Source organism: Canis aureus, chromosome 35, assembly GCF_053574225.1.
Source record: "Canis aureus isolate CA01 chromosome 35, VMU_Caureus_v.1.0, whole genome shotgun sequence".
NCBI lineage: Eukaryota > Metazoa > Chordata > Mammalia > Carnivora > Canidae > Canis > Canis aureus.
Window position 1 is genome coordinate 1,220,480 of NC_135645.1, and position 26,022 is coordinate 1,246,501.

Sequence of the window (26,022 nt, forward strand, 5' to 3'; positions counted from 1 at the left end):
ACTTTTGTGTAAGAGGTAAGGTAGATTTGGTTTTCTTAAAATTATGTTCCTTTAAAAATAGATTGCACAGAATTATATGTGTGTGAGAGAGTTAGAGACAAAGATTCTCTTGTAGATGAAAGCAAAATACCGTTCCCTAATGGACTAATATTCAATTAAAATTTGAAAAGACTTTTTCGTTTTTATACTAGTTAACTGAATAAGAAAACCAAACTAATTTTAGCCAAACAACTTTGGCTTTTCATTTTTACTTCACTTAACCAATTGTGTATTTAGAAATACAGCATTCAGCTGACATTGGGTTTAGAGATGAGCAAATCATTATTCAGGTTTCTTGTTCACCTAGTTCTGAATTACTAAACTTTTTTCTTTTTTGTAATGAAGTATAGATTACAAAAAATTTACCATTTAACCATTTTTAAGTTTATGGTTCAGTGGTATGAATATACATTCATTCACCTGATTGTGTAACCATTAGAACCATCCATCCCCATAACTGTATTCATCATATAAAAGTGAAACTCTATTAAATAATGTCAAAATTCTCCCCTCCCTGCAGCCCCTGGCAACAACCATTATAACTTTAGATCTTTATGATTTTGACTACAGTTGAGCCTTGAACAACATGGTTTTCAACTGCCAGGTCTCCTGATATATACAGCTTTTTTCAAATAAATACATGGGAAAATCTTTTAGAGATTTGCAGCAGTTTGAAAAAACTCACAGATGAACTGCATAACTTATATTAAAAACACTAAAAGTATTTATGAATGTATAATGTATGTTGATACTAGTGTTTTCATGATTAGAAAATTATAACTATATCATAATTATCCTTTATGATTTTCTTATCTTCTTTCTAGACTTACTGTAAGAATACAGTATATCATACATATGACACATAAAATATGTGTTAAGTGTTCATGTTAATAAACAATCAGTAGTAGGCTATTAGTAGTTAAACTTTGGGGGAGTCAGAGTTAGACACCGAGTTTTGACTGTGTAGGTGATTGGTGACCCTGACCCCTTGTTCAAGAATCAGCTGTACTCTGAGTACTTCATATAAGTGGAATTACACAGTATTTGTCTTTCTGTGACTGGCTTATTTCATTTAGCATAATGTTCACAAGGTTTCATCTCATGTAACATATTGCAGGTTTTTTTTTCTTAGGCTGAAAACACTCCATTGTATGTATATACCACATTTTGCTTATTCATTCTCCATTGATGAACACTTGGGTTTCTTCCATGTTTTAGCTATTGTGAGTAATGCTACTGTGAACATGGGTATACAAATCTCTCGTCAGGACCCTGCTTCCAATTCTTTTGGGTGTATACCCAGAAGTGGAATTGCTGGATTTATATGGTAATTCTATTTTTACTTTCTTGAGGAACCACCATCCTTCTTTCCACAGTGGCTGTACCGATTTACATTCCCAAAAATGCACGAGTGTTCCAGTTTCTCAGTATTCTCACCAACACTTGTTTTCTGTTTTTTGTTTTAAAGATTTTATTTATTTATTCATGAGAGACACAGAGAGAGAAAGGTAGAGACACAGTCAGAGGGAGAAGCAGACTCCATGCAGGGAGCCCGATGTGGGGCTTGATCCCGGGACTCCAGGATCACGCTGTGCGCCAAAGGCAGGCGCTAAACCGCTGAGCCACCCAGGGATCTCCATGTTTTCTGTTTTTTTAATAGGAATCATCCTAATGGGTCTGAGGTGATATCTAATAGTTTTGACTTGCATTTCTGTAATAATTAGTTATGTTGAGCATCTTTTCATGTGCTTATCCATTCATTTACTTTAGAGGATTCTCTGGTTTAATGCCTATGTTTGAATTGAGTTGTTTGAGGGTTTTTTGTTGAATTTTAGTTTTCTGTATATTTTGGATATTAATCCTTTAGATTTGCAAAACTTTCTCATTCTCTGGTTTAATGCCTATGTTTGAATTGAGTTGTTTGAGGGTTTTTTGTTGAATTTTAGTTTTCTGTATATTTTGGATATTAATCCTTTAGATTTGCAAAACTTTCTCATTCTGCCAGTTACTTTTACTCTGTGGAGAGTGTCTTTTGATATGCAAAATTTTAAAATGTTTATGAAGTCCAGTTTGTTTCTTCTTTAGTTACTTGTGCCTTTGTGTCATACCCAAGAAATCATGGCCAAATGCAATGTCCTGAAGCTTTTGTGTACCATGTTTTCTTTTAAGAGTATTACCGTTTTAGGTCTTACATTTAGATCCTTGATCCATTTTGAGTTAATTTTTACCTATTGTAAAAATTAGGTGAGTATCAGCTATGATGAATACAAATGGTGAAGTTAACCTGAAGCAATTACAATTTACATCCCAACTTTCTCCCTTAGAAGTTGTAGGCCTTCAACAGACTCCAGAGTTCCAGAATAGTTTAGGCAGATTCTGCCTGTGTAATTGTTGTCTAAGTGGAAAGACAAATTCTTTGTGCTTCCTACTCGGCCATCTTCTTATAATCTGAATTATTTTTAATAATCAAATAATTTTATTAAAAATTGGCATGACTTTAAAATGGAAGCCTATTTCTCTCAGACTTTATGTATTAAGCCATACAATACACTTTTCATATAGTTAAATATTATTGAGTATTTGGCTTCATTAAACCATGATTTGAATTGAACTCACTTTGCTTTTCAGGATATTTTCATATTTAATCATTTTCTTTACAGAAATACCGGTATCAGGATGAAGACACACCCCCTCAAGAGCACATATCTCCACAAATCACTAATGAGGTGATAGGTCCGGAATTAGTTCATGTCTCAGAGAAGAACCTGTCAGAAATTGAGAATGTCCATGGATTTGTTTCCCATTCTCATATTTCACCAATAAAGGTAAGATGATAACTTTGTTGCTATGAACTCTATATTACTTTTGTTCCTAGTATAGCTCATGCTCAGAGAGAACTCTTCTTTTGTGTAGAATTTTTACCCCTTGGTGATGATGGTTTATTAGTTAGAAGGAATTTCATAATATTTATTAGCATTCTAAAAACATTTTTAAAGATATATTTTATAAATGAATTTTATTCAGTGATACTATCTTGAAGCCTAATGATGCTATCTTGAAGCCTAAACAAAAGGAAATAACTGTAATATTTCAAATACTTCACAATGAAATATTTTTTAAATGTTTTGAATATTAGTAGGTATAGGGTGCTTGGGTGGCTCATTCAGTTAATTGTCTGCCTTTGGCTCGGGTCATGATCCCAGAGTCCTGTGATCAAGCCCTGCATCAGGCTCCCTGCTCAGTAGGGATTCTGCTTCTCCCCCCCTCCCCCCCCCAGCTTGTGTGCTGGCACTCTCTTTCTCTCTCTCTCTCAAATAAATAAATAAAATCTTCTAAAACTAAGAAATAAATATTATTAGATATAGAGAAAGAAAGAGTATTAATATTAACTCCCCTCAGAAATAACCACAATCCTGGTTTCTTATAAAGCTCTACCACATATTTAGATCTCCAGTCAATATATTGTTTATTTTGCCCATCTTAAATTTTATATAAATGGATTATACTGTATATAATCTGAACTTGACTTTTTGGCTCAGCATTACATTTCTGAGATTGTTTTCACTGCTCCAGGATTTTTTTTCTCTTACTATTATAATTTATCTTACTTTTGATGGATGTTGAATTATTTTCAGAATATTACTAATATAGAAAGTGTTGTTAAAAACTAGGTTATGGGGACACCTGGGTGGCTCAAGCGGTTGAGCATCTGCCTTGATCTCAGGGCGTGATCCTGGAGTCCCGGGATCAAGTCCCACATCGGGCTCCCTGCATGGAGCCTGCTTCTCCCTCTGCCTGTGTCTCTGCCTCTGTCTCTCTCTCTCATGAATAAATAAATAAAATCTTAAAAACAAAAAAAAAAAGATTCTCTTCTAAAAAAAACAACTAGGTTATGTATACCTATCTTTGTGCTTGTGTATACTTATCTTTCCAAGTGGTTATATAATTTACATTCCAGCAGCAATGTATTTATTGGTTATTCAGGTTTTCTATTCTGTGATACAACCTCTGAAGATTTTCGCTCATTTTTGTCCTTAATTCTTTTTACTAATCTGTACAATCTTTTTTTTTTTTTTTTTAAAGATTTATTTATTTAGAGCAGCAAGTAGAGGGAAGGACAGAGGGAGAGAGAAAGAGAATCCTTAAGCAAACTCTGCTCTGAGTATGGAGCCCAAGATGGGGCTTGATCCCAGGGCTCTGAGATCATGACCTGAGTTGAAATCAGTAGTCAGCCACTTAACCAGATGAGCCACCTAGGTGCCCCTACAAGTTCTTTATATACTCTGGTTACTAATCATTTGTTGGTTGTATGTATTGTAAGTAAGGATAATTTTTTCCTAGTAAAACTTAACCTTTGTTTTATAATTCTCTCTGGGGGATCATTTCTTATTTCTAGTAAATATTTTGATGGTTATAGTACCATTTAGATTTTCTGTTAATACTTTTGCTAGGTTATTTCTTCTGGGAATTTGTCCATTTTATATTTATTTCAAAATATTAATATCATGGGAGTTTTGTCTATAGCTTATTTAGGTATGGCCCCCTTTTTTTGTTCCTAATAATGTTTATTTGTGCCTTGTTTTTTTTTCCCCTTGATCAGTCTTTTTTTCTTTTTTTTTTTTTAGATTTTATTTGAGAGAGAGTATGTGAGTATGAGCAGGGGGGAGGGGTAAAGGGAGAGGGAGGAGCAGACTCCCCACTGAGCAGGGAGCCTAATGATGCAGGACTCAATCCCAGGGTCATGACCTGAGCCAAAGGCAGGCGCTTAACCAGCTGAGCCACCCAGGTGCTCCCCCTTGATCATTCTTGCCAAATAATGTTTTTTTCAGAGATTCATCTCTTTTTCAAAAAGTCTTCTTGGTTCCTTCCCCCATGTGCTGCGATCCCCACCCTCCCTGTTTTCACACGTACTTTACCTGCATAACATGTGTTCATGCACATCTATAAATATAAATGTATGGATAGCCTACATATAAATTAAGGTTGTGTTTGGTAGAAGCAAGCTGATCTTACCTTGCAAGACAAAATGAGAGATACAGAGAAGAAAATTTTGGTTGGCTATTAGTGACAGAGACTGTTCTTTTCTCTTTCTTCCCTTCCTTACCATTATTATTTTTTTCTCTTCTTTCTTTGAGTGTATTCTGTTTGGGTTTTTTGGTTTGTTTTGGTTTCCTGATTTAAGTTGTTTGCTAATTATAATAGTATTAGCCTTTTCTAATAATATTTGATTTTGTAAACTTTTCTTTAAATACCACTTTACTGGGATCCCTGGGTGGCTCAGCAGTTTAGCGCCTGCCTTTGGCACAGGGCGTGATCCTGGAGTCCTGGGATCGAGTCCCACATCAGGGTCCCTGCCTGGAGCCTGCTTTTCCTCCCTCTGCCTGTGTGTCTGCCTTTCTCTCTCTGTGTCTCTCATGAATAAATAAAATCTAAAACAAAACAAAACAAAAAAAACCCCCACACAAACCATTTTACTTTATCTCACAAGTTATAACATGTAATGTTTTTTATCGTTCTAACATTTTCTTTTATTCCCTATTGTGATTTTCTTTTGCTCTATGAGTTATTTAGAAGTATGTTTCTTAATTTTTAAACATAATGATACAGGCAGTCTGGATCTGACATCCCAGAAGGGGGTGTCCTGCAGGACCAGCCAAGAGAGTGCTTGGCTTCATGCAGGATAGAAATCAAACATAAGCTGGAGAAAGTGAAAGAAGAAGTGACAGAGAATAGCAAGTAGAGTGTCTGGAAGACTCTGAAGGGAAAGGAGAATGAGTCTCTTTATCATGTGGGGCCCAGGGATTGTATTGGAAAGGGTCCAGAATAGGTGTTCCTTCAGGAATCCTGGGTAGGGTCCAATCAGAGGCGAATAACAGGTGAATAACAGGTGTTACTTTATAAATCATTGAAGTTAGAAGGTATTGATACTAGTGTCAGCCGCAGTTTTTTCAAAGCTAATGTCCTGGAACATGTTTGGGATTCGACTCTTCTTAGATGTTATCAGGTGTTTGGGGGCCTAGGACAAACTTCAGAGAATGATTAGCTTTCTTGCTTCCCCTCCTTAGATTGGGAACATAACTTCTTTGATTTTTACTGAAATGCAAAATATGGAACATAAGTAAATGGGGCCTAGCAGAAAAACAGAAATGGAGGCTTTCTAAAATGTAGTTCTTTCAGCTTCTCTATCTCAATAGGAGACCTTTATTCTTTTCATATCTTTCATCATAGATTTTTCATCATATATGCTTGGAAGTTACTTGTTTCTTTTCTTTTAATGATTATCCTAGAAATTTTAATATAATTTTTAACTTAAAGCTGTAAAAAGACTTAAAATCTGAAGTTAATAGATATCTTCTGTCCTCGTTCTGAATAACAGGACTTTAAAACACTTGAATTCTAAGCACTGTCCTGCTTTATATGCTGTTCTTGTCTATTCCTATTTTCTCTCGACTGAATTAACATATAACTTTAGTCAAGAAACTCTCCCAGGTTAGTATAATTCTTTGTTTCTGGTGTTTTGTGTTTCTGGTCATTCTGATTGTTACACACTATGCAAAGCCAGTTTGCACACACTCAACTCCTCACTCTTTTGGGTAGAGTGTTTTGGTAGTTACTTCCATGTGTACAGATTCTGACAGGAGTGTGGGTAGTAAGAGTCCCACCTCCATTTTAAAAGCTGAATGTAAACAAACTGGTGAACATTTTAGCAAATTGACAACTTAAAGTAAAAATGAGGAGTCCTGTTAATTTCATTTCAGGAGAAGATTGATAGCCTCTGGCCCTTGGATTCAGTGCTCATGGTCACTGTTTTTTTCTTTTTTCTTTTTTTTTTAAAGATTTTATTTATTTATTCATAGAAACACAGAGACACAGAGAGAGAGAGGCAGAGACACAGGCAGAGGGAGAAGCGGGCTCCATGCAGGGAGCCCAATGTGGGACTCGATCCCAGGTCTCCAGGATCATGCTCTGGGCCGCAGGTGGCGCTAAACTGCTGCACCACTGGGGCTGCCCCTCATGGTCACTGTTAAAGAGGTTTAAGACAAACTAGATTATTTGTTCACTTATGTACCTATTGTCTGTTTCCTATAGAAAGTAAGCTTCACAATGAAGCTAGCTTCATCTTCACAACAATGAAGAAGGTTGTGGTAAAGATTAAAAATCCATGTAAAGCCTTCATGGTTGATCATGGCCATTGCTTAAGATTGAATGCACCTATAGCCAGTATGAGTCTCTGGCAGATGTGAACTTCTGCATTGACTTGTCAGGTGTAAAATTTTTTAAACTTTTGATAAAGTTGATTATATGATTTTTGGGAAAAAAACATCTGTTAAAATATTAGTTTTGTTTATCAGGTAAGAACTACATTTAGTAAACATTTATTAAACATCTATGCTAATAGCTTTGTTAGATTTCAGTGATTAGTATTTTTTATGGAGAGATATAAAGAGAAAAAAATTTGGAGTATTCTGAAAAAAAGAAAATTGACATTTGGACAGGGTATTAAAGGTGTGGACAAGATGCCAGTTCAGAGGAGGAGCCAGTTACTGAAGCAAATAAGTATAGTAGCAGGGTGATAATCAGAGGAAACTGTAAAAATGCAGGAAGGTTTATGGTACTGTAGCTTAGGGAACTGTTAGCAAATGGGGGCCTCAGTCCTAAGCTGATAAGTGGCCCTGTGAAGGGTTTGCCACCATGAAATGGACTATGAAATAATCTATCAGGTTCTTGTGGAACTGGTGCTGATTCTCATTACTGAAATAATGAAATAAGATAGTGATTGAAAGTTACTTTATTCAGGTTTTATTTGGCCTAAAGGTACTATGATTTAAGACTCTGAAAGGGAAGCTTTTTTGCCAGAGCTGGGCAGTTTCAAGGAAGAAATTGGCAATATAATGGTGAAAAATTGTGTGGAAGAAAAGGATGCGGTGCGTAAATTTTTATGGTATATAAGAATTCTTTAAAGAAAGCTTAATTTTAAATAGTTACGAATATGATAGTATATCATAATAATAATAATAACAGTGTCAGGATTCCTAAAATTGAAATTGAACTGGGAATTAGGGAAAATGGTCAGAACAGTAAATCAAACAAATAAAACTGAGCCTATTTTAAAATAGATTTAAATCAGGGTGAAGTGACAAAGAAGAGAGTAGGTGCTCTGCTTATTACGGGATGTTGTGTTGAACATTGAGGAAATTAAAGAATTCATATTTGGCTTTTGTTTTCAATGGCAGGGAAAATTATGTTCCGATCAGTATGTGCAAAGTAAACATAGTTAATTAAGCAGGACTTGAAATCAAAGATAGAACAGAGTGTGTGAGCAGATAATTATTTTAAATAAGTATGTCTCCTAGCCTGGATACATTTCATACAGTCATACTGAGTATACTATCAAATAAGGTCACCAGCACTAGTTGGTAGTTTTTCAAATATTATATGACTTGAGGGCAGCAGAAAGATAGACATAAGCAAATACATGCCTGTTGAATATAGAATCCTTCCCATTTTGAGTATATTAATGGGTACTTTTTTGAAATCAATTTTGTTTTTACATCTCTGGAATATATTAAAATGTTAAATTTTATCTTAGCTTTTTTGGATGGCCCTGGTGTATTAAGGTAAGCTTATAGCTTGCATATGATTTGACCACAAGATGGTGCTCTTACAGAAGGATTTGTGTATATATATATATATATATATATATATATATATATATGAGCAGAGTTTTTCTAAGCAAATAACCAGTCTGTGTCATAAATCTTCTCAGCTTAGTCTTATCCTAGGAGAAAACTCCTAGAAGAAAACATAGGCAGCAATCTCCTTGACATAGGTCTTGGTAATGATATTTGGAATCTGACACCAAAAGCAAAAGCAGGAAAAGCAAAAACAAACTAATGGGACTACATCAAACTAAAAAGCTTCTGCACAGCAAGGGAAGCCATGCCACCAAGAAGAAAAGACATACTACTGAATGGGAGAAAATAATGACAAATCATATATCTGATAAAGGGCTAATATCCAAAATACATTAAGAATTAATACAACCTCCTAGCAAAAAACTGAACAATTTTATTTAAAAATGCGAGAAGATCTGAATAGAATTTTCCAAAGAAGACTCACAGATGGCCGGCAGATATATGAAAACATAGATGCTCAACTTCATTAATCATCAGGGAAATGCACAACGAGATACTGCCTCACACCTGTTAGAATGATTATTAACAAAAAGACAAGAAATAGTAAGTATCAGCAAGGATGTGCAGTAAAGAAGCCCTCATGCACTGTTGGTGGGAATGTATATTGATGAAACCATTGGGGAAAATAGTATAGGAGTTTCTCAAAATTGAAAATAAAGCTACCATATGACCCAGCAAATCTACTTCTTTGTATTTATTTGAAGAAAATGAAAATGCCAATTCAAAAAGGTATATGCACCTCCATGTTCATTGCAGCATTATTTACAGGAGCCAAGATAGAAACAACCTAAGTATCCATCAATGGAAGAATGAATGAAGAAAATATTGTATATGCGGTAAAAGAGAATGAAATTTTGACATTTGGGACAACATGGATGGACCTTGAGAGTATCATGCTAAGTGAAATAAGTCAGAGAAAGACAAATACCAGTGATATCTTTTATAATGTGGACAAAAGATTGGTGGTTGGTTATATGAGGCAGGGGAGTAGGAAAAGTGGGTGAACTGTATGGTTTTTGTCTTGTTTAAATAAATTGAGTAGAAAAAAATTTTTTGAAGTCTTATATTAGTATAGTTGCACATTTTGAAATTGAATAGGCCAGATCATAAAGATAAGAGTGTAAGGAAAATCCGTTATGTTGCATTTATAGTATATTCGTTACTTTTAGATTATATAATGATAACAATAATAATCCACTGAATGGATGTACTCAGTCTACTTAAGCTTTATTGTTTAGAGTTCTAGTATAGATAATACTATCATTTGTGAAAAAAAGTTGAACTATACAGAAAAAGAATATTTAAATCATACTAAAATGTTAATAGTTATTCACTGATTTTGACATTGTGTATTTTTTTATTCATTATTTTAAATAAACTTTCCAGATTCAATAATGAGCTTAAATTTTGTTTTAATGGAATAGAGTTTATTTTTCAACTCTGCTATATGAGTAGGGCTATTCTAAAGTAGAAATCAGTGAGGAATTGATCACCTTTCATCTCCCAATCAAATCATATGAAACCATTTGTGATTTACATATGGCTTTGCATGTATTGACTACTGGGTAATGGATGAGATGATGCTAGAATTTTGTAGCACAGGTTATTGGTTATTTTCATAAAGAAACTTTTCTCAAAACTCGGAGTTGCTTTGTCAATGGATTTGAATAGGAAGTCTGTGCACTGAAAAGTACTTAGGTCCCCTGTCAGCTTTAGGATAAGAAATCTCTGTACACAAATGGCTTACTATTCATTGTGTATGTTTTTATTGTTTGCAGTGTGAGTAGGAAATTTGCATTCAGCATTTGTGTACACTATCCTCATCCATACCAATCTATAATAACAGAGCCTCTGTTACTTCTAGGATCCCCCCCATTTCAGGTTTTCATCAGACATGGTTCACAAGGTACATCTTTTGGGGCCAAAAAAATTACTGGAGCATTCGTATAAACTACACGAATCAGTTGTTTATTAAGTACCTGGTCCATATTACTGTTTTGTTTTTTAGGAGGTTTAGTATTTTTCCTTTAGAGGATTTTTTTTTTTTTAAAGATTTTATTTATTTATTCATGAGAAACAGAGAGAGGGAGCCAGAGACACAGGCAGAGGGAGAAGCAGGCTCCATGCAGGGAGCCTGATGTGGGACTCGATTCAGGGTCTCCAGGATCAGGCCCGGGGCTGAAGGCGGCACTAAACCACAGAGCTACCTGGGCTGCCCCCTTTAGAGGATTCTTGATTCTCTGTTTACCCTTTGTATTTTCCTCTGTTTCCTTGCCCCTAAATGGACAGGACCAATCCGTCTAGGGTCACAAAATTGCCAGCTACTATCTGCAGAGGCCTAGGGAAGAAGCACCAAACTGTGCTGTAATCTCTGTCACAAAGCATCTTAGCTCTCAAGAGTCCCACGTGACAATCAACCCTTGTTGGGTATCTATCTGTATCTTAGGGATGGAATAAGAGAGAGGGTATTAGCATCTTTGCTTGCTGAATCAGGATTTGCAGTGGACCTGGAGGTCATAGTTTGCCAATACTACTTTCTAATAGGCTGCATTTAGCTGGTGCTGGTAAACACATAATAAGTAAGTTTTTGTTATCAGTCCACATCTGAAAAAGTAATATGGTCAAGATTGGGACTTGGGATGTGCTTGTATCAATTTGAAAACTAAATTAGTCAACCATTAGTAAATTATCAAGTAACATTTTTATTCATATATTGTTTTAAAATGACCATATGTTGTATGCTAATGTAGCAGTGTTAACAGGACAGACTTAGGAGTCTGTGGCTCTTAAGCTTGAGGTTGCTTAAGAGTCACTTAGGGGTCTTTTTAAAAATGAAAATTTCAAGATCCCTCTTACCCTAAAACATTCTGATGAGGAGGGGATACCAGTCTGTATTTTAACCAGCATCCTAGGTGATTCTGAGGTAGACTATTATGTTGAGAAACACAGACTTAGATATATTAGATATTAGGAAATGTCTATCTAGTAATCAAACAATATTATTTAGTGAACCCCAGAGTATTATTTATGTAGTGTTGGATAAAAATGCTTTGCTGGTTATAAAACAAAAAATTTACCTTTAATTCTTTTGCATTTTAAAAAGTCCGTGACTTGCTTATCTTAGTGTTTATAATGTATGAGAAAGATGATGGTGATAATTCAACAATTATCAAAGCATTAAGAACCAGTATATTATATAAAATGATCATGCCACATTTTACATGGATTTTACTCTAGCATTAGATCCTCAGAGTTGAATGTAAATACCTTTTAAAAAAAAAACTTAGAATCTAATTAATGTGAGCTCCTTCCTGATGTGGAAATTTATATGTGAATGACAAAGCCTCCTTTATTAAAATTATTTAAACAGTCATAACTATTGGCAAGAGAGTCTTCTTGTATTTTTAAATTCAGTTCATATTTATAATTATTTAAGCAGTGAAGATGCCATTGGCTTTTACTACAGACTGTGATTGAAACTTCATAATCCAGAGTTTTTCCCACCCTGTGCATTAAATCAGGCAGCCCCGAATGGTCTTGGTAGTCCAGTGTTTATAACATCCTTCTTTACCTGCTAATCGACCTCACTTCCTGGATTTCATTCCGTCTAGTTATCAGCTAACAAAAGAACAGCTTTTGATTCCTGCAGACGCTGGTGAAAAAATAATCATGAGAAAGACATCAACCTTATGCCGTCTTTTTTGTCTGCAAATATAAACTCAGCCATCATAGAACTAACAGGTACAGAAGGAAGATACAAGCTCTTTCATGGGAAGAAATTACAGAGAAAATGAGCATCATTTTTCAAGGTTTTTATTTTCCCTGATCTACAAGTGATGCTGCTGTAATTCTAGCTGCAGTTTTTACTGATCATTCACCACTCAGCAGCTGGTAGAGAAGTAAGCCTGCTTGGCAACCACCTGCAGGGCTGCAGAGATGAATTACATTTTCGGGAACAACACACTTCTATACTCTCGCGCCAGTCGAGGAGGCAATACTAGCTCTAGCCATGGCTCAGTAGGCCCAAAGCAGAAACATTGGGCAAAAAAGGGCTCATCAGATGAACTGCAAGCTGAGCCAGAACCTTCACGCTGGCAGCAGATAGTTGCATTTTTCACTCGAAGACACAGCTTTATTGACTGCATCTCGGTAGCCACCAGCTCCACCCAGGTAACATACCACTTGTTGAAATTATTTTCAATATATTTTGGTTTACGTTTGCTTTGCAAATGTATTAATATAGATTTCTGATTATTAAAAATAGAGTCTTATGCACTGAAACCTTGGATGCGCAGAAATGTATGTTTTCAGTCCGTCTATTTAGGTCTTCAGCATGAAAGGGGAAACAAAAAATACTTTCCCTTTTGCTCTTATGTAATACCAAACAAAACAATCTCTGATTCTGTTGAGGGATTTCTCTAAAAATACAAATCATTAATACATAAATTACAATGTAAATTAATAATGCTTGTCTCCTTATTTTTAGACTGTTAAATGCTATGCAGTATGATGTCTAACCAAAAATTACCTATTTGTTTAGCTTTTGTATGTCATTAGATAACCTTCAGGAGATTGTTATGGTAAAGAAACAAGATAATTTGAAAGATTTTTATTTTTTAGTGTTTTGAGAATAAATTGAATACAGTTGACTTTTGCTACATATATTTACAAAGTTCTACTAGATTATGGTTTATTCAAGGCATTTAATGAATCCTTCGGTTTTTATAAATATATATTATCTAGGATTAATTTAAAAGCATTAAACTTGTGTAATTACACAACGTAGGAATATTTTTCCAAATAGTTGACATTTTTTAAAAAGATGAGCAAGCACTAAAAATCTCCCAAATTTAAAAAAGAAATCACATAAAACCAAGTCTTTTTGAGGAAATGAGTAGTGAAAATAGTGGGGGAAGTAGAAAATAATTAAGTGAAATATTTATTTGGCATTAAAGGAGATTAGGGGACTATTCATATTTTAAAATAGTTTCAATAGATATTTATGAAAGGATAAGAAATAGTCTAATTTAAAAACAAAGGGATTGCTTTTGTCCTTTGACATCAGTAATAATAAAATTTATACACATATTGTGCTTTTTAGAATAAATTTCTTTAAAATCACCTTTTAAAAATAATAAGCAGCACAATAAATATAAACTGTCAACAGTTTCTTGCTTTTGGTTACCAGAATTGTCTTTCAGTAGTTTTGATTTTAAAATAATGTCAGATTTTTTTGAGTAAGATATTATACTTATTTTTCTTACATGTTTGAGAAAAAGGAATTACTGGGCTAAGGAGAGTCATTAATTGTTATGAAGGCACTGATGTTAGTTATAATCAAAACTTCTTCTGAAGCAAGGATATGATTTAACTCTTAGATTGAATACTTGAACTTGATTTTGACTACAATTACACATACCAAAAAAGCATGCAAAGACTAAGGCTTGGTGTTGTTAATTCATTACAAATTAATATTAAATGATAATTTCCATGGTCAGTAGAAAAAGATGTGCTAAAAACTTTTAAAAATTTCAATGTAGTTTATATATATATACACAGTAGTGTATTTGTATATACACACTACTACTAATACATAATTCATCTTATTAGGGGCATACAAATGAAAAAGCAAGCAAAATAGTTCACATAAAAAACTATTGAAACCACAGAATTACATGATAATTACCTAGGAATTGGAGAAAAAGTTGTTGTATTGCACTAAAATAGTCATAATTTCAATAGAAATTCTATTCACAATCCTACAAAACCATTTAAAATTTTATTTTCTTCCCATTTGGTTCAAATCATTTGTCATACTGATAAGTGACTTAGTTTTTATTTCTTTCATACTTTTTTTTTTTTAACTTTTTCATTACCTTTGTATTTCATTTCTAGAAGTATAGACATTAGGTCAAAGGTTTTAGCTTTTTTTTTTCTCCTGCTCTAAAGTATCATCCTGCTATTTTTCATTCGATATATTTTTCTAACTGATGAGTTAGATATATCCAAATCTCTTGTTATAACTCAATGGAATTCACTTTACTGGATAAAATACAGTAGAACTGAGAACATTAGACTGATTTGAACTTTGGTTGATGCTAGAATATGCTTTTCAGTTTGATCTATTGACTCATGGCTGGCAGTTTTTAATTTGTAGCACCAGAAGGATTTGCATATTGTTAAAAACAAGGTGGTAGATTAATGAAATTTCATGATTTATTGAGCATATACTACATATCTGTGAAGATAGTACTATGACAGTGTTTTGTTCTATGATTGATAAATAGCAACAGTGGTTACCAGGTTTTCTATTTCACTGTTAGAAATATCTTTTCTAAGATTTGAGAACAGATTAACTTTAAATCTAATTCCTTGTAAGAATGCGGCATGATACTTTTAGCAGTTTGGAGACTTGCTATTAAATCAAATTTTATTAATTTGAAAGTCATTACTCTGATATAATATCCCCCCAAGTACCCTCTATGAATGAAAAGAAAATTTATTTACTTTAAAGATTCATTTAAATTGCTTATATGTTGGAAATAATCACATTCACAACTCAGATTATCTGCCAGGTTCTACTGCAATGTCTGGAATTTAGTATGAGTCATTAATTTTTTTATGATAAGGAAGCTAAGTATTATAAACTTCTGCAAAATTCCCAGCTTCTAGGATACGACTTGGCATATAGTTGGTGCTCAGTAAATGTTTATAGAATTGATTATTTTCCATTTTAGTCACCTACAACCTTGTTGGCTTAATGGCCTTCTAAAATATAGCACCTAATCCAAAACCTCCTAGGTACCAGTTTTTCTTGGATCCACTTTCCTTCCCTCACCAGTGCCTTTAGTTTTTCCGAATTTTTTTCTCTGCTCTATTATTTTCCTCCATTCTTCGTATTTCCTTCAAGCAGCACAAATCCCCCACGTACCTGATTTCCTCACCCCTTTGGGTCCCCACACAATGATGATAACTGTGCAGCTTACAAACTGGTTCTCATTTTTGTCATTTGGTTATATTATCCCAGAAGTTTACATGGGGCTTTTTTTTTTTTTTTTTTTTTTTTTTTTTTTTACTGGTAAATTTAGAGAAGTTTAATTATTTTACTTCAGTGTAAATTTTTTATGTTTTGTGCTTCATACTACTTATGTTCTTAATTTTGAGTAATTATTACAGAAAAAAAGAACCTACATGTTGCCAAACCCTCCTCATTTCCTTGCCTCAGAATTCCCTCTATTCTTGCATTTAAGATCACTTGATACCAGTCTGCCCTGTCCTATTTAGCGCACTCAGCTCTGTTCCAGTCTGGGACTAATTTTTATATTCATGAGGGTTTTAAAGAACTCCAGCGTATTTCTAGTATTTGCTACTTGATTAGTCCTTAGGTAAAAAGTTTTGCCTCTGGTGATGAGTGTTTATTAAAGAATATAGTAGTCATATAAACTTTTTTTTTTTTTCATATAAACTTTTAACAGCTGTGAAGTGGCAGGTCATTTTGAATGTGTGTTTAGCAACTGAGCCTACATTTTGGGACTACGTGAAAATCCCTGACATGGATCATTATAAATGATCAAAGTCAAACAGGATTCCGCCCTCTCCCAAACAACTGACATGCCATATTGAGCTGCAAACAACAAAATTCTTTTCCTAGGAATGAATGGAACAGACATAATGACTTGTCATAACTGAAGTAGAGCAATAAAATTTTCGTAAGGGTTGAATACTCTAAGAGGAAAAACCCTATCCTATCTTAAAATGCAGCAAAACACTTTTCAGATAACCATGTGGAAAAATATGTAGGCTAATTTGTATAAAAAGAATATAATGTGTCCTAAACAAATGCATTTTAGATTATAAAGGATTTAATTTTGTAGAGCTGTACATTAGACATATTGTCCAAAAATGAAGATAATAGTATCAACTTCACTGAGTTAAATATACTAAATGATTTAATATATGTATCATACTTAGACAGTGCCTGGCCACTATTACTTCATTATATTATTATTATCTTTTTATATTGCTTTACTTTTGATAGTCCGTGGACAAATTCAAATATAGATAATTAGGAATTACAGCTCTGGGCAGCCGCGGTGGCCCAGTGGTTTAGCGCCACCTTCAGCCCAGGGCGTGATCCTGGAGACCCAGGATCAAGTCCCACATTGGACTCCCTGCGTGGACCCTGCTTCTCCCTCTGCCTGTGTCTCTGCCTCTCTCTCTCTCTCTCTCTCTCTCTCTCTGTGTGTGTGTGTCTCTCATGAATAAATAAATAAAATCTTTTTTAAAAAAAAGGAATTACAGCTCCTAGGGTAGTGCAGTTGGGTAGGATAGACATTCAGTAAATTGTTGACTGAATAACTCTTAAGTACAGCGATGCACTTTTTTTAAGAACTCCAAACCTCAACACCTTTAACTGTAAGATTTAAGGGGGGCCACAAAAGAGTACTTCACTTCTCATGAGACCACCAGTTCCCTGACTTTGCCTCTCTTCCCATCATTCTCTTTGTAAATTATTAAACCAGTCACAAGTAGACAACTAAATTTAACTGATTATTCATCTTTTACCAAGCTTTTCTAAGTATACCATCAAGACAAATTTTATACTCTATTTTTTTACCCTTAATCACCACAAAAAGTCCATACTTTCCAGATCACTATCATTTATTTCCTTGTCTCTCAGTGATTCTGGTATATCTCTCATCTGTTTTAAACTCCCATTTCTCTCTGGCCTCCCAAGCTCTTCAGCCTTTCGGAACTCCCAATTTATCGTCAGGAAAATTTCCTTTATTTTCAAATAGGTGTGTGATGGTTCACCCTTTTTCCTCTCATAGACCCCTGACATTCCCCTGAGGATACTGTTATTTTTCTCTACCCCTCACAAAAAGTGGAACTTTATCTGTCATACCTCATGCACCATGGGACCAGCAAGTGCAGTTGATGTCTTGCTTATCATTGATATTTATGGACGATTGTACCTCTTCTCTCTTTAAAAAAAAAAAAAAAGTAGATGCCATCAGGTAGTATAATTCCTTGATACCCTTATCTCTAGGAATCTTGTATTTTATTTCACTTGACTGTCCTGCTTAAATAGTTACACTTAAGACCTCATTACTATTGACCATATACCACCTACAGATTTTCAGTTGCAAGCATTTCAAACTAACTAGCACTTCCTTTCATTTTAGCTCACTTCCCCTATTACAATGATTTTTTTTTTTTAAAGTTATCTTCTGAAGACCTTCAGCCTAACTTTCTAGTATCTATCACTCCTTTTATGCTCTCACTTCCCTCCTTGCCTTGCTCAGATTCCTTGGTCCGTGACTGTAAGTACTGCCTTTCATGATCTCAGCTCTCTTGCCCCTCTGACACTTCATTGGTAAGATTCCACCTTGGTGGATTGCAATTTTCTCTCCTCCACACTGGCTCCAAAGCTGCACATTAAATTTCCAGTACTCATTTCCTTGTCCTCATTCTCAGTTGATGATCTTACTCTGTATTCACCCTGTTAAAACAAATGATCCATCTGTATTCCTATGGCTCACCCTTCACTTCTTAGTCCCTTTGACTATTGAAGGACTTCTGAAATTCTCTTTTGTTCATTGCATTATTGTCTTTCCTCCTATATTGAATTATTCTCATCAGCATATATACCTCCTGGAATACCTCTCATTGAAACAACCAACCAAAAAATCCTCTTTAGGAGTGGATTGTCAAATCCAATGATCAGTTCAGAGTTTTTGTTTTACTTGACCCCACAACAGCTTTTATACAATTGATTATTCCATCTTTTATTTGTTCTATTTTTATTTAAATTTAATTAGCATATAATGTATTAGTTTCAGAGGTAGAGATCAGTGATTCATCAATCTTATGTAATACCCAATGCTCATTACATCATGTGCCCTCCTTAATGTCCATTACCCAGTTACCCCATCTCCACATTCCTCCAGCCCCCTTCCCCTCCAACAACCCTCAGTTTATTTCCTGTGATTAAGAGTCTCTGGTGGTTTGTCTCACTTTCTGATTTGATCTTCTTGTATTTTTTTCCTTTTTTCTCCCACGCCTCTCTGTTTTGTTTCTTAAATTTCACATATTAGTGAGATCATATGATAATTGTTTCTTCTGATGGACTTATTTCGCTTAGCATAATACCCTCTAGTTCCATCCACATCGTTGCACATGGTAAGATTTCTTTTTTTTTTTTGATGGCTGAGTAGTATTCCATTGTGTGTGTGTGTGTGTGTGTGTGTGTGTGTCCATTCATTTGTCAGTGGACATCTGGGTTCTTTCCATAGCGTTTTTGCTATAAACATTGGGGTGCAGGTGCTCCTTCATATCACTGTTCCCTTCTTTAAACTCTTTTCTCCTTTAAACACTTTTCTGCCTTGACTCTTGAATATTACCCTTCTAATATTTTTCCAACTTCAGTTTCCTCAGTATCCTCCTCCTCTTTCTGCGACTAAACATTAGAGTAACTTGGGGCTCAGTCCTTGAATTTCTTTTTATATTCACATTTCAGGTGATCTCATCCAGTTCTGTGCCTTTAAATAACATCAGTATTCTGTATTTTTAGCCTAGAGCTAATCCCTGTACATAAGATTTGTATATCTAACTCCCTACTCAGTATCTCCACTTGGATTGTCTGAAAGTTAACATGTCAAAAACAAGTCTCTAGTTTTATTGTTCTCCCCATCATCTTTCATCATCACTCACTGAGATGCTGAAGACAAACTCTTGGAATTGATTTTCTGTTATTTTCTCCTTTGGTTTACATTCAGTGTAACAGCAAATCATATTGGCTCTATGTCCAGGGTATATTTATGATCTGACCACTTAATTTGTTGCCTGAACTACAGCAAACCTCTAACGGGTCTCTCTCAACAGCCTGTTCACACCACCAGCCAGAGTCATCCTTTCAGAATGTCCTATCTTGTTTTTAACACTTCTGTGGCTTCCAATCCAATTTTATAAAATCCTAAATCCTTCTTAATCATAGACCAAAACGCCAAATAATCTAGCCCCTGGCAATACTGCCAATCTGCTCCCTCACTTTTTGTACTCCAGCTATACTGGCCTTGTTCCTGTTCTTCAATTATATCAGATGTGGCCATCCAAGAGCCTTTATCTTGATATTCCCTTCTCTCTGCCTGAAACATTCTTTCCCCTAGATACTCTCATGATTCATTCCCTCACTGCCTTCAGATATCTGCTTATTTGTGCCTTTTCACTGGGCCTTCCAAGATTCCTATCTAAGATTGCAAGTAGTCTTTCACTCCAAATGATACTGTGTCTTCTTACGTTGAAAAATTTTTTTTCCTTACAGCATTCAATACTGATTCTTTATTATTATAAATTTTTTATCGGTCTGAATTTCTCCCTTAGACCTTCTATGAAACATACATCACACTTTATCTAATGTTATACTGATCCTCTGACTGATCATTCTCTCCTTATTTACCCATCTGGGAAGAGTTACTCATGAGGTGGTGAGACAGAGAAGGAGAGAGAAACCATTCAATCTCCTTATAATTAGGACTGTGTAAATCATCAACCAAACTGGGGTACTTTTGATGGAAAGAGAGAACTATTAATAATTAAAGTGGGACAACAGGCATAAATATAGACTTACGAGGCAAACAGAGGCATATGGCACATCATTTATAGCTATTTATGTGCTGATTTTTCCCAGCAGGCAGCAGGGTCTCAGTAGTCACACCAGGACATCTTTACTGGGACCATTCTGAATTGGCCTAATCTTCTTCTATATTCTTCTATACATATTTCATATATTTAGATTCATGCCTATTGTATTTTGAAAAGTTAGATCAAATTTATGTATCTTCATCTCCAAGGAATAAAATTGGTTATAGTCAGCAATATAATGCCTTTTTATTAACTACAATATAGAAAAAGTAGGTAGACAGTCCTCTTAAACCACTTTGGAAATGCTAACTATGATAGGATAGTTCCTAGGAGAATAGTTAGAAGTAGTCTTCTTTGGGAATTGACTAACCAAGCAACCAAGATTAGGATAAAAACTCTTTTATACTCGTTATGAGATGCTGCCTCTTGGCAAAGTTTAAATACCTGCTCAAAAGGCCACTAAAGGCTAAATGGTAAGATTGATACCGTGACTTAAATTTAGAAATTAATTGTTCCCCTTTTCACCTGCAGAATATTGTGGTATTTCTTACAGGGAACGTATATGTACCCACTAAAAATTTGTTCAAACGATGTTTAAAACCCAGTCATTTGTACAGTAGGACACTTTAGGAAAGTGTAGAGATGAAGATTAAACAAAAAAATAATTGTTTACAATGGTTATATAAGCCTTTAAAACATACCAAATTGGAGGTGCCTGGATGGCACAGTCAGTTAAGTGTCTGCCTTCAGCTCAGGTCATGAACCCAAAGGAGTCTTGCATTGGACTCCTTGCTCAACAGGGAGTTTACTTCTCCCTCTGCCTCAGCTCCTCCCCTTATTTGTACTTGCTCACTGTCTCTCAAATAAAAAAATGTTAAAAGCTATTGTAAAAAATACCAAACAACCATACAGTCCAGCAGTTGCACTCCTTGGTATTTACCTAAACGAGTTGAAAACTTAAGTCCACATGAAAATCTGCATGCATATTTATAGCACCTATATTTTTGACTGCCAGAACTTGTAAGCAATGAAAATGTTCTTCAGTGGGTAAATGGATAAATAAAATGTGGTACATCCCGACAGAGAAATTTATTTATCACTAAAAAATGAAAAAGACATAGAGGAACCTTAAATTCATATTACCAAGTAAAAGGAGCCAGTTTGAAAAGGCTACATACCCTATCCTTCCAACTATATCACATTCTGGAAAAGGCAAAACTATGGAGACAATACAAAAATCAGTGGTTGTCAAGGGTTAGGGAAGAGGGAAGGATGAATTGGTAGAGCACAGAGAACTTTGAGAGCAGTGATACTATTCTGTATGATACTATATCAGTAGTTAAATGTCTTTATACATTTATTAAAACCTATAGAATCTCCAATCCTGAACTGTGAACGTTGGGTAATAGTGATGTGTTAATGTAGGTTCATCATTTGTACAAATGTACCATCCTGGTGGAAAATGTTGATAATGAGCCAATGCATGTATGAGGGCATAGGCTATATGGGAACTCTATACTTAATGCTCGATTTTGCTTTGAACTTAAAGAATAAAACCTATTAAAAAACTAATATCTTAATGGAGATAAGATTGGCTATGCCTCAAGGAACTAAATAAGTGAAATTTGTTTATATAAGCTTTTTATAAATAGGAAGTATGTTGTGTTCATTTTGTAGCTTCTGTAGTGTCATGATTGTTAGATGGCCCTTTTGTCAAGGACAAATAGGTAAAAGGAAATTTCATAAGCTGCAACTTATGTATTTTTAATATATTCAAACAAGTTTTCAAGTTAGCCTTTAAAATGATGTGTTAATAACAGAGCTGAAAAATTACCTATATGCTCATGGGGTCAGGGTAAGAGAATCAGGGACGCCTGGGCGGCTCAGTGGTTGAGCGTCCACCTTTGGCTCAGGTCGTGACTCTGGGGTCCTGGGATCGAGTCCCACATTGGGCTCCCTGCATAGAGCCTGCTTCTCCCTCTGCCTGTGTCTCTGCCTCTCTCTCTCTCTCTCTGTCTCTCATGAATAAATAAATAAAATCTTCAAAAAAAAAAAAAAGGATAAGAGATTCAGCCTTTGTAACATTTTTGCTTATATTTCAAGCAGTGCTTGTTTTCATGAGTTTCATGCTTTTTTACTTCATACCTCTTAACTATAATCAGTTTATTTCAGGTCATCAGTTGGGTAATGATTTGTTTAATATTAGCTGCTGAACCATAAGTTTCACAAGAGCTGATAGTACAAGATGTGTATTTTCTTGTATCCCCAGAGCCTTCCACGGTGAATGCACTTGATAAAATTTGTTGGATGAATAAACAGATGTTTATTTTCATTTAATCTGATGCTGGCTATAAGGAAGTTTGGAGCTTTTGAATATGGTTTGGTACTGTAAATTTCCCAAGCCATTTTTATGTAGAACTATGGCTTAAAATTTTTAAAAATATAAAAAAAATTAAAAATCATGTATATTTCAAGAGTAATCCAAAGCTCTCTGTGAAAAAAGGCATATGTATTCTTATGTATAGGAAGAATTTAAATTCTTATCATTAAAATTTGACTTAGATTCATTTTCTTTAAAGATTTTTTTCCGTTTTATTCTTTGTACTTCCTGGCACTCTAATTTAGATTACATTTCAGTTTTCCATTTTTATATCAAAATTTAGAATTTTTATAAAGGTAAAAATAGTTGTTCAGACCATGTGGAGAACAGTAGCCTACAATTATCACCTTATTTAACAAACTTTAAATAAACCAACTGATGTAATAATTTTACAGGCATATGCAAATCAATCAAAAAAGACTGGACCTTTTTTGTGCAAGTATAAACCAACTGGCAATGACATCTGGAGGCAGTGGAATTTTAAGAAAGCCTACACACAACTTCTTCCGCCTTTAGTTAAATGTATTTAAAAGATTTTTCTCCCTTACCTCTTAACAGGAGTCCTGCCTATTCTTTATTCTTTAGTAAACCCCAATTTAATCCCACTTCTGGACAATATTTTTTAGTTTTTGTGAAATTTAAACTGTAGGTATTGATTCAGGCAGCTCTGAAGTGTGCAACAGTTGTTGTTATGACAAAATGGGACCAATTAATTGCCTTACACATTTTTTGTTGGTCCTGAGAGGAATAACTAGAGATTATAATCTGAGATTTGGATCAAAACAGATCCCAGCATCATTTTTCTGTATTTAACTCTGACTGATCTTGGTAGAACAGTCTAATGTATCGAAGTGTTATAAATTTGAAAAAGAAATCAGATTGAAAGTATTTGGAAAGCTAGAGGAAAAACAAGATGCATACCAATTTTAGGAATTAATTGCTTCATCTATCCTAAATACTGTAAGCAGGATTTTGGAGGGGGGCAGAACAAAAATCATGTCATTTTAGTCTCTTTTCCCAAACTGAAAGGCCTAAATTCTTTTGATTATACGAACAGTGCCTTATTACATAAGCCTTTTTTATAAAAATATTTTAGAGAACTATAGATGAAACTTGAAATTTCCATATGTATTATTTGTTTTATTCTCACTTCCATGTTTTTAGGGGAGGAGTTGCATATTTTTATTATCATAGATTAAGCATTGCAGCAGAATTAAAGCAATTATACTTAGTAAAAACTAGCCTGAGTATCTTGAAGTCATTTTCTATTTTATTCACCAATCTGATCAGCCTTTTTTTCTTTTTTTAAATCACCAAAGTGGGAGTCAGCACGAATCAGCCTGCCATGTATTTTTATAAATAAAGTTTTATTGGAACACAGATATGCTTATTTATATATTGCCTATGGTTATTTTCAAGCTCCTGCAGCACAAAGTTGGATAGTTGCAACACAAAAACATGGCCCATAAAGTCTAAAATATGTATTATCTGGCCTTTTTTGTTTTATTTTTTTAAGACTTTATTTATTCATGAGAGACACAGGGAGAGAGGGAGAGAGGCAGAGGGAGTAGCAGGCTCCATGCAGGGAGTCCAATGTGAAACTCGATCCCGGGACTCCAGGATCATGCCCTGAGCCTAAGGTTAAGCCTCAGATGCTTAACCACTGAGCCATCCAGGCATCCCGAGAAATACTTCCTAATACAATTTTTAAAAGAGATGAAGGACACTTGGCTGGCTCAGTTGGAAGAGCATGCAACTCTTGATGTTGGGTAGTGAGTTTGAGCCCCATGATAGGTGGAGAGATTACTTAAAATCTTTTTTTTTTTTTTAAAGAAAGATGAAAACCTATTGGGCAGATATACTTGAGCAAGACATGTTTCTTTTCAAATAGGAAATTATTAGGCAGTTAGCTATTGCTAAATAGAGAACAACATGAAATACAATTTTTTTGGCAGTTTTATGTTTTTGAGACTTTTTTTTTTTTTTTTTTTGAGACTTCTAAGTTCATCAGGTGATAGAACATTTTGAACACCTTCTAACTGGTAGTGACTACCCAAGCACATAGAAAAATCTTTTAGCAATATCTCTAAGTCATGAAAGAAGTAATGGAATTGAGCCATGTGGATATCTGAGGCAAGAGCATTCTAGGCAGAGAAATAGTAAATAAAAGACTGAGACCAGAACATGTTTAGTATATTTGGAGAACAACAGGGAGGTCAGTATGGGCTGAAATACTAAGTGGTAGAAGAAGAGTAGAAGGCAGCAGAGGCAGGAATCATTAGGGAATTCTAGAAGAATGAATAGGATAGGGTAAATGCATGATTACTAGGAAACATTGAGGGCCCATTTTAAATTAGTAATCATGAAGTCCAGTTTCTCTAACCATTTTCTGGTTTAAAAATCAGGCTAAAGTATATTACAGTTGGTAATTTCATACCCACTTGTTATAATTACATAACCATATCTTTAAATCCAAGTTTAAGGTCTCTAAATTTTTAGTGGTTGTTGACTCATCCTTCTACCAGTACAAAGTGACAAGCTGAATGATGATAGAATACCATCTTTTCATAATAAAAGGATGATAAACTTTAACTCAGTATCATGAATCTTGCAAGCAGAAATAGATTCATGAACTAGGTGATCTGTCTGTGTGAAGCAACAAATTTGTACCCATGTTTCTATAATAGGATTATTAATCACTAGATCTATTTTCTGATCTCCCCTTTGTTATTTTAAAATCAAAACTCTGTAATTTAACACTATTAGTGATTTGTTTTAAAATGTACCTGGTTTGAAAAGAAAATGTACCTGGTTTATTGTTATTTGCTTTTGAGATAATTATGACATGGATGTCACGTGCAGCTGTGGGTTCAAATAATATTTTCCCCTGTACCAGTTTATATTGAAGGTGTCTTTTGCAGTAACTGTGGCCCAAAAAAGTCATTTGAATCAAGTGAGACTTAAATAATGAAAAATACCTTTATTCTGAAGATACTAGACCCCTGTTGAGTACAGTGATTTTCAGGCAGAGTTTTGATAAATCTACTGTGCTATATTTTTTCCTTCTATAAACATGCAGTAGGCTTGCCAGGTTTCTTTTCTGTTTTCTCCTCTCTTCTTAGATAGCTTCTTTGACATTTGATCAGAGAAACATATCTCATTACAGCATAAGTAGATCTTTAAACAAAGGAAATTGGATTAAGAATATTAACTATGCCGTGCAAAAACAAAATATGGTACTTTTTGACCAATAGTGACACAAGA

The 26,022-nt window shown here is 34.6% G+C and overlaps 1 protein-coding gene across 28 annotated transcripts in view; it reads left to right on the plus strand.

Annotated features, from left to right (window-relative positions):
- The window catches only part of DLG1 (discs large MAGUK scaffold protein 1), a 236,920-nt gene that overhangs the window by 83,625 nt on the left and 127,273 nt on the right, over positions 1-26,022 (plus strand). For 22 of the 28 annotated variants that reach the window (XM_077883967.1, XM_077883970.1, XM_077883977.1 and 19 more), the window contains one exon: positions 2,700-2,864. In XM_077883967.1, the coding sequence (XP_077740093.1) occupies positions 2,700-2,864 (165 nt within the window). Of the gene's footprint in view, positions 1-2,699; positions 2,865-12,374; positions 12,906-26,022 lie in introns of those variants that run through there. The other 6 variants (XM_077883988.1, XM_077883990.1, XM_077883991.1 and 3 more) reach the window with 4 other exon arrangements.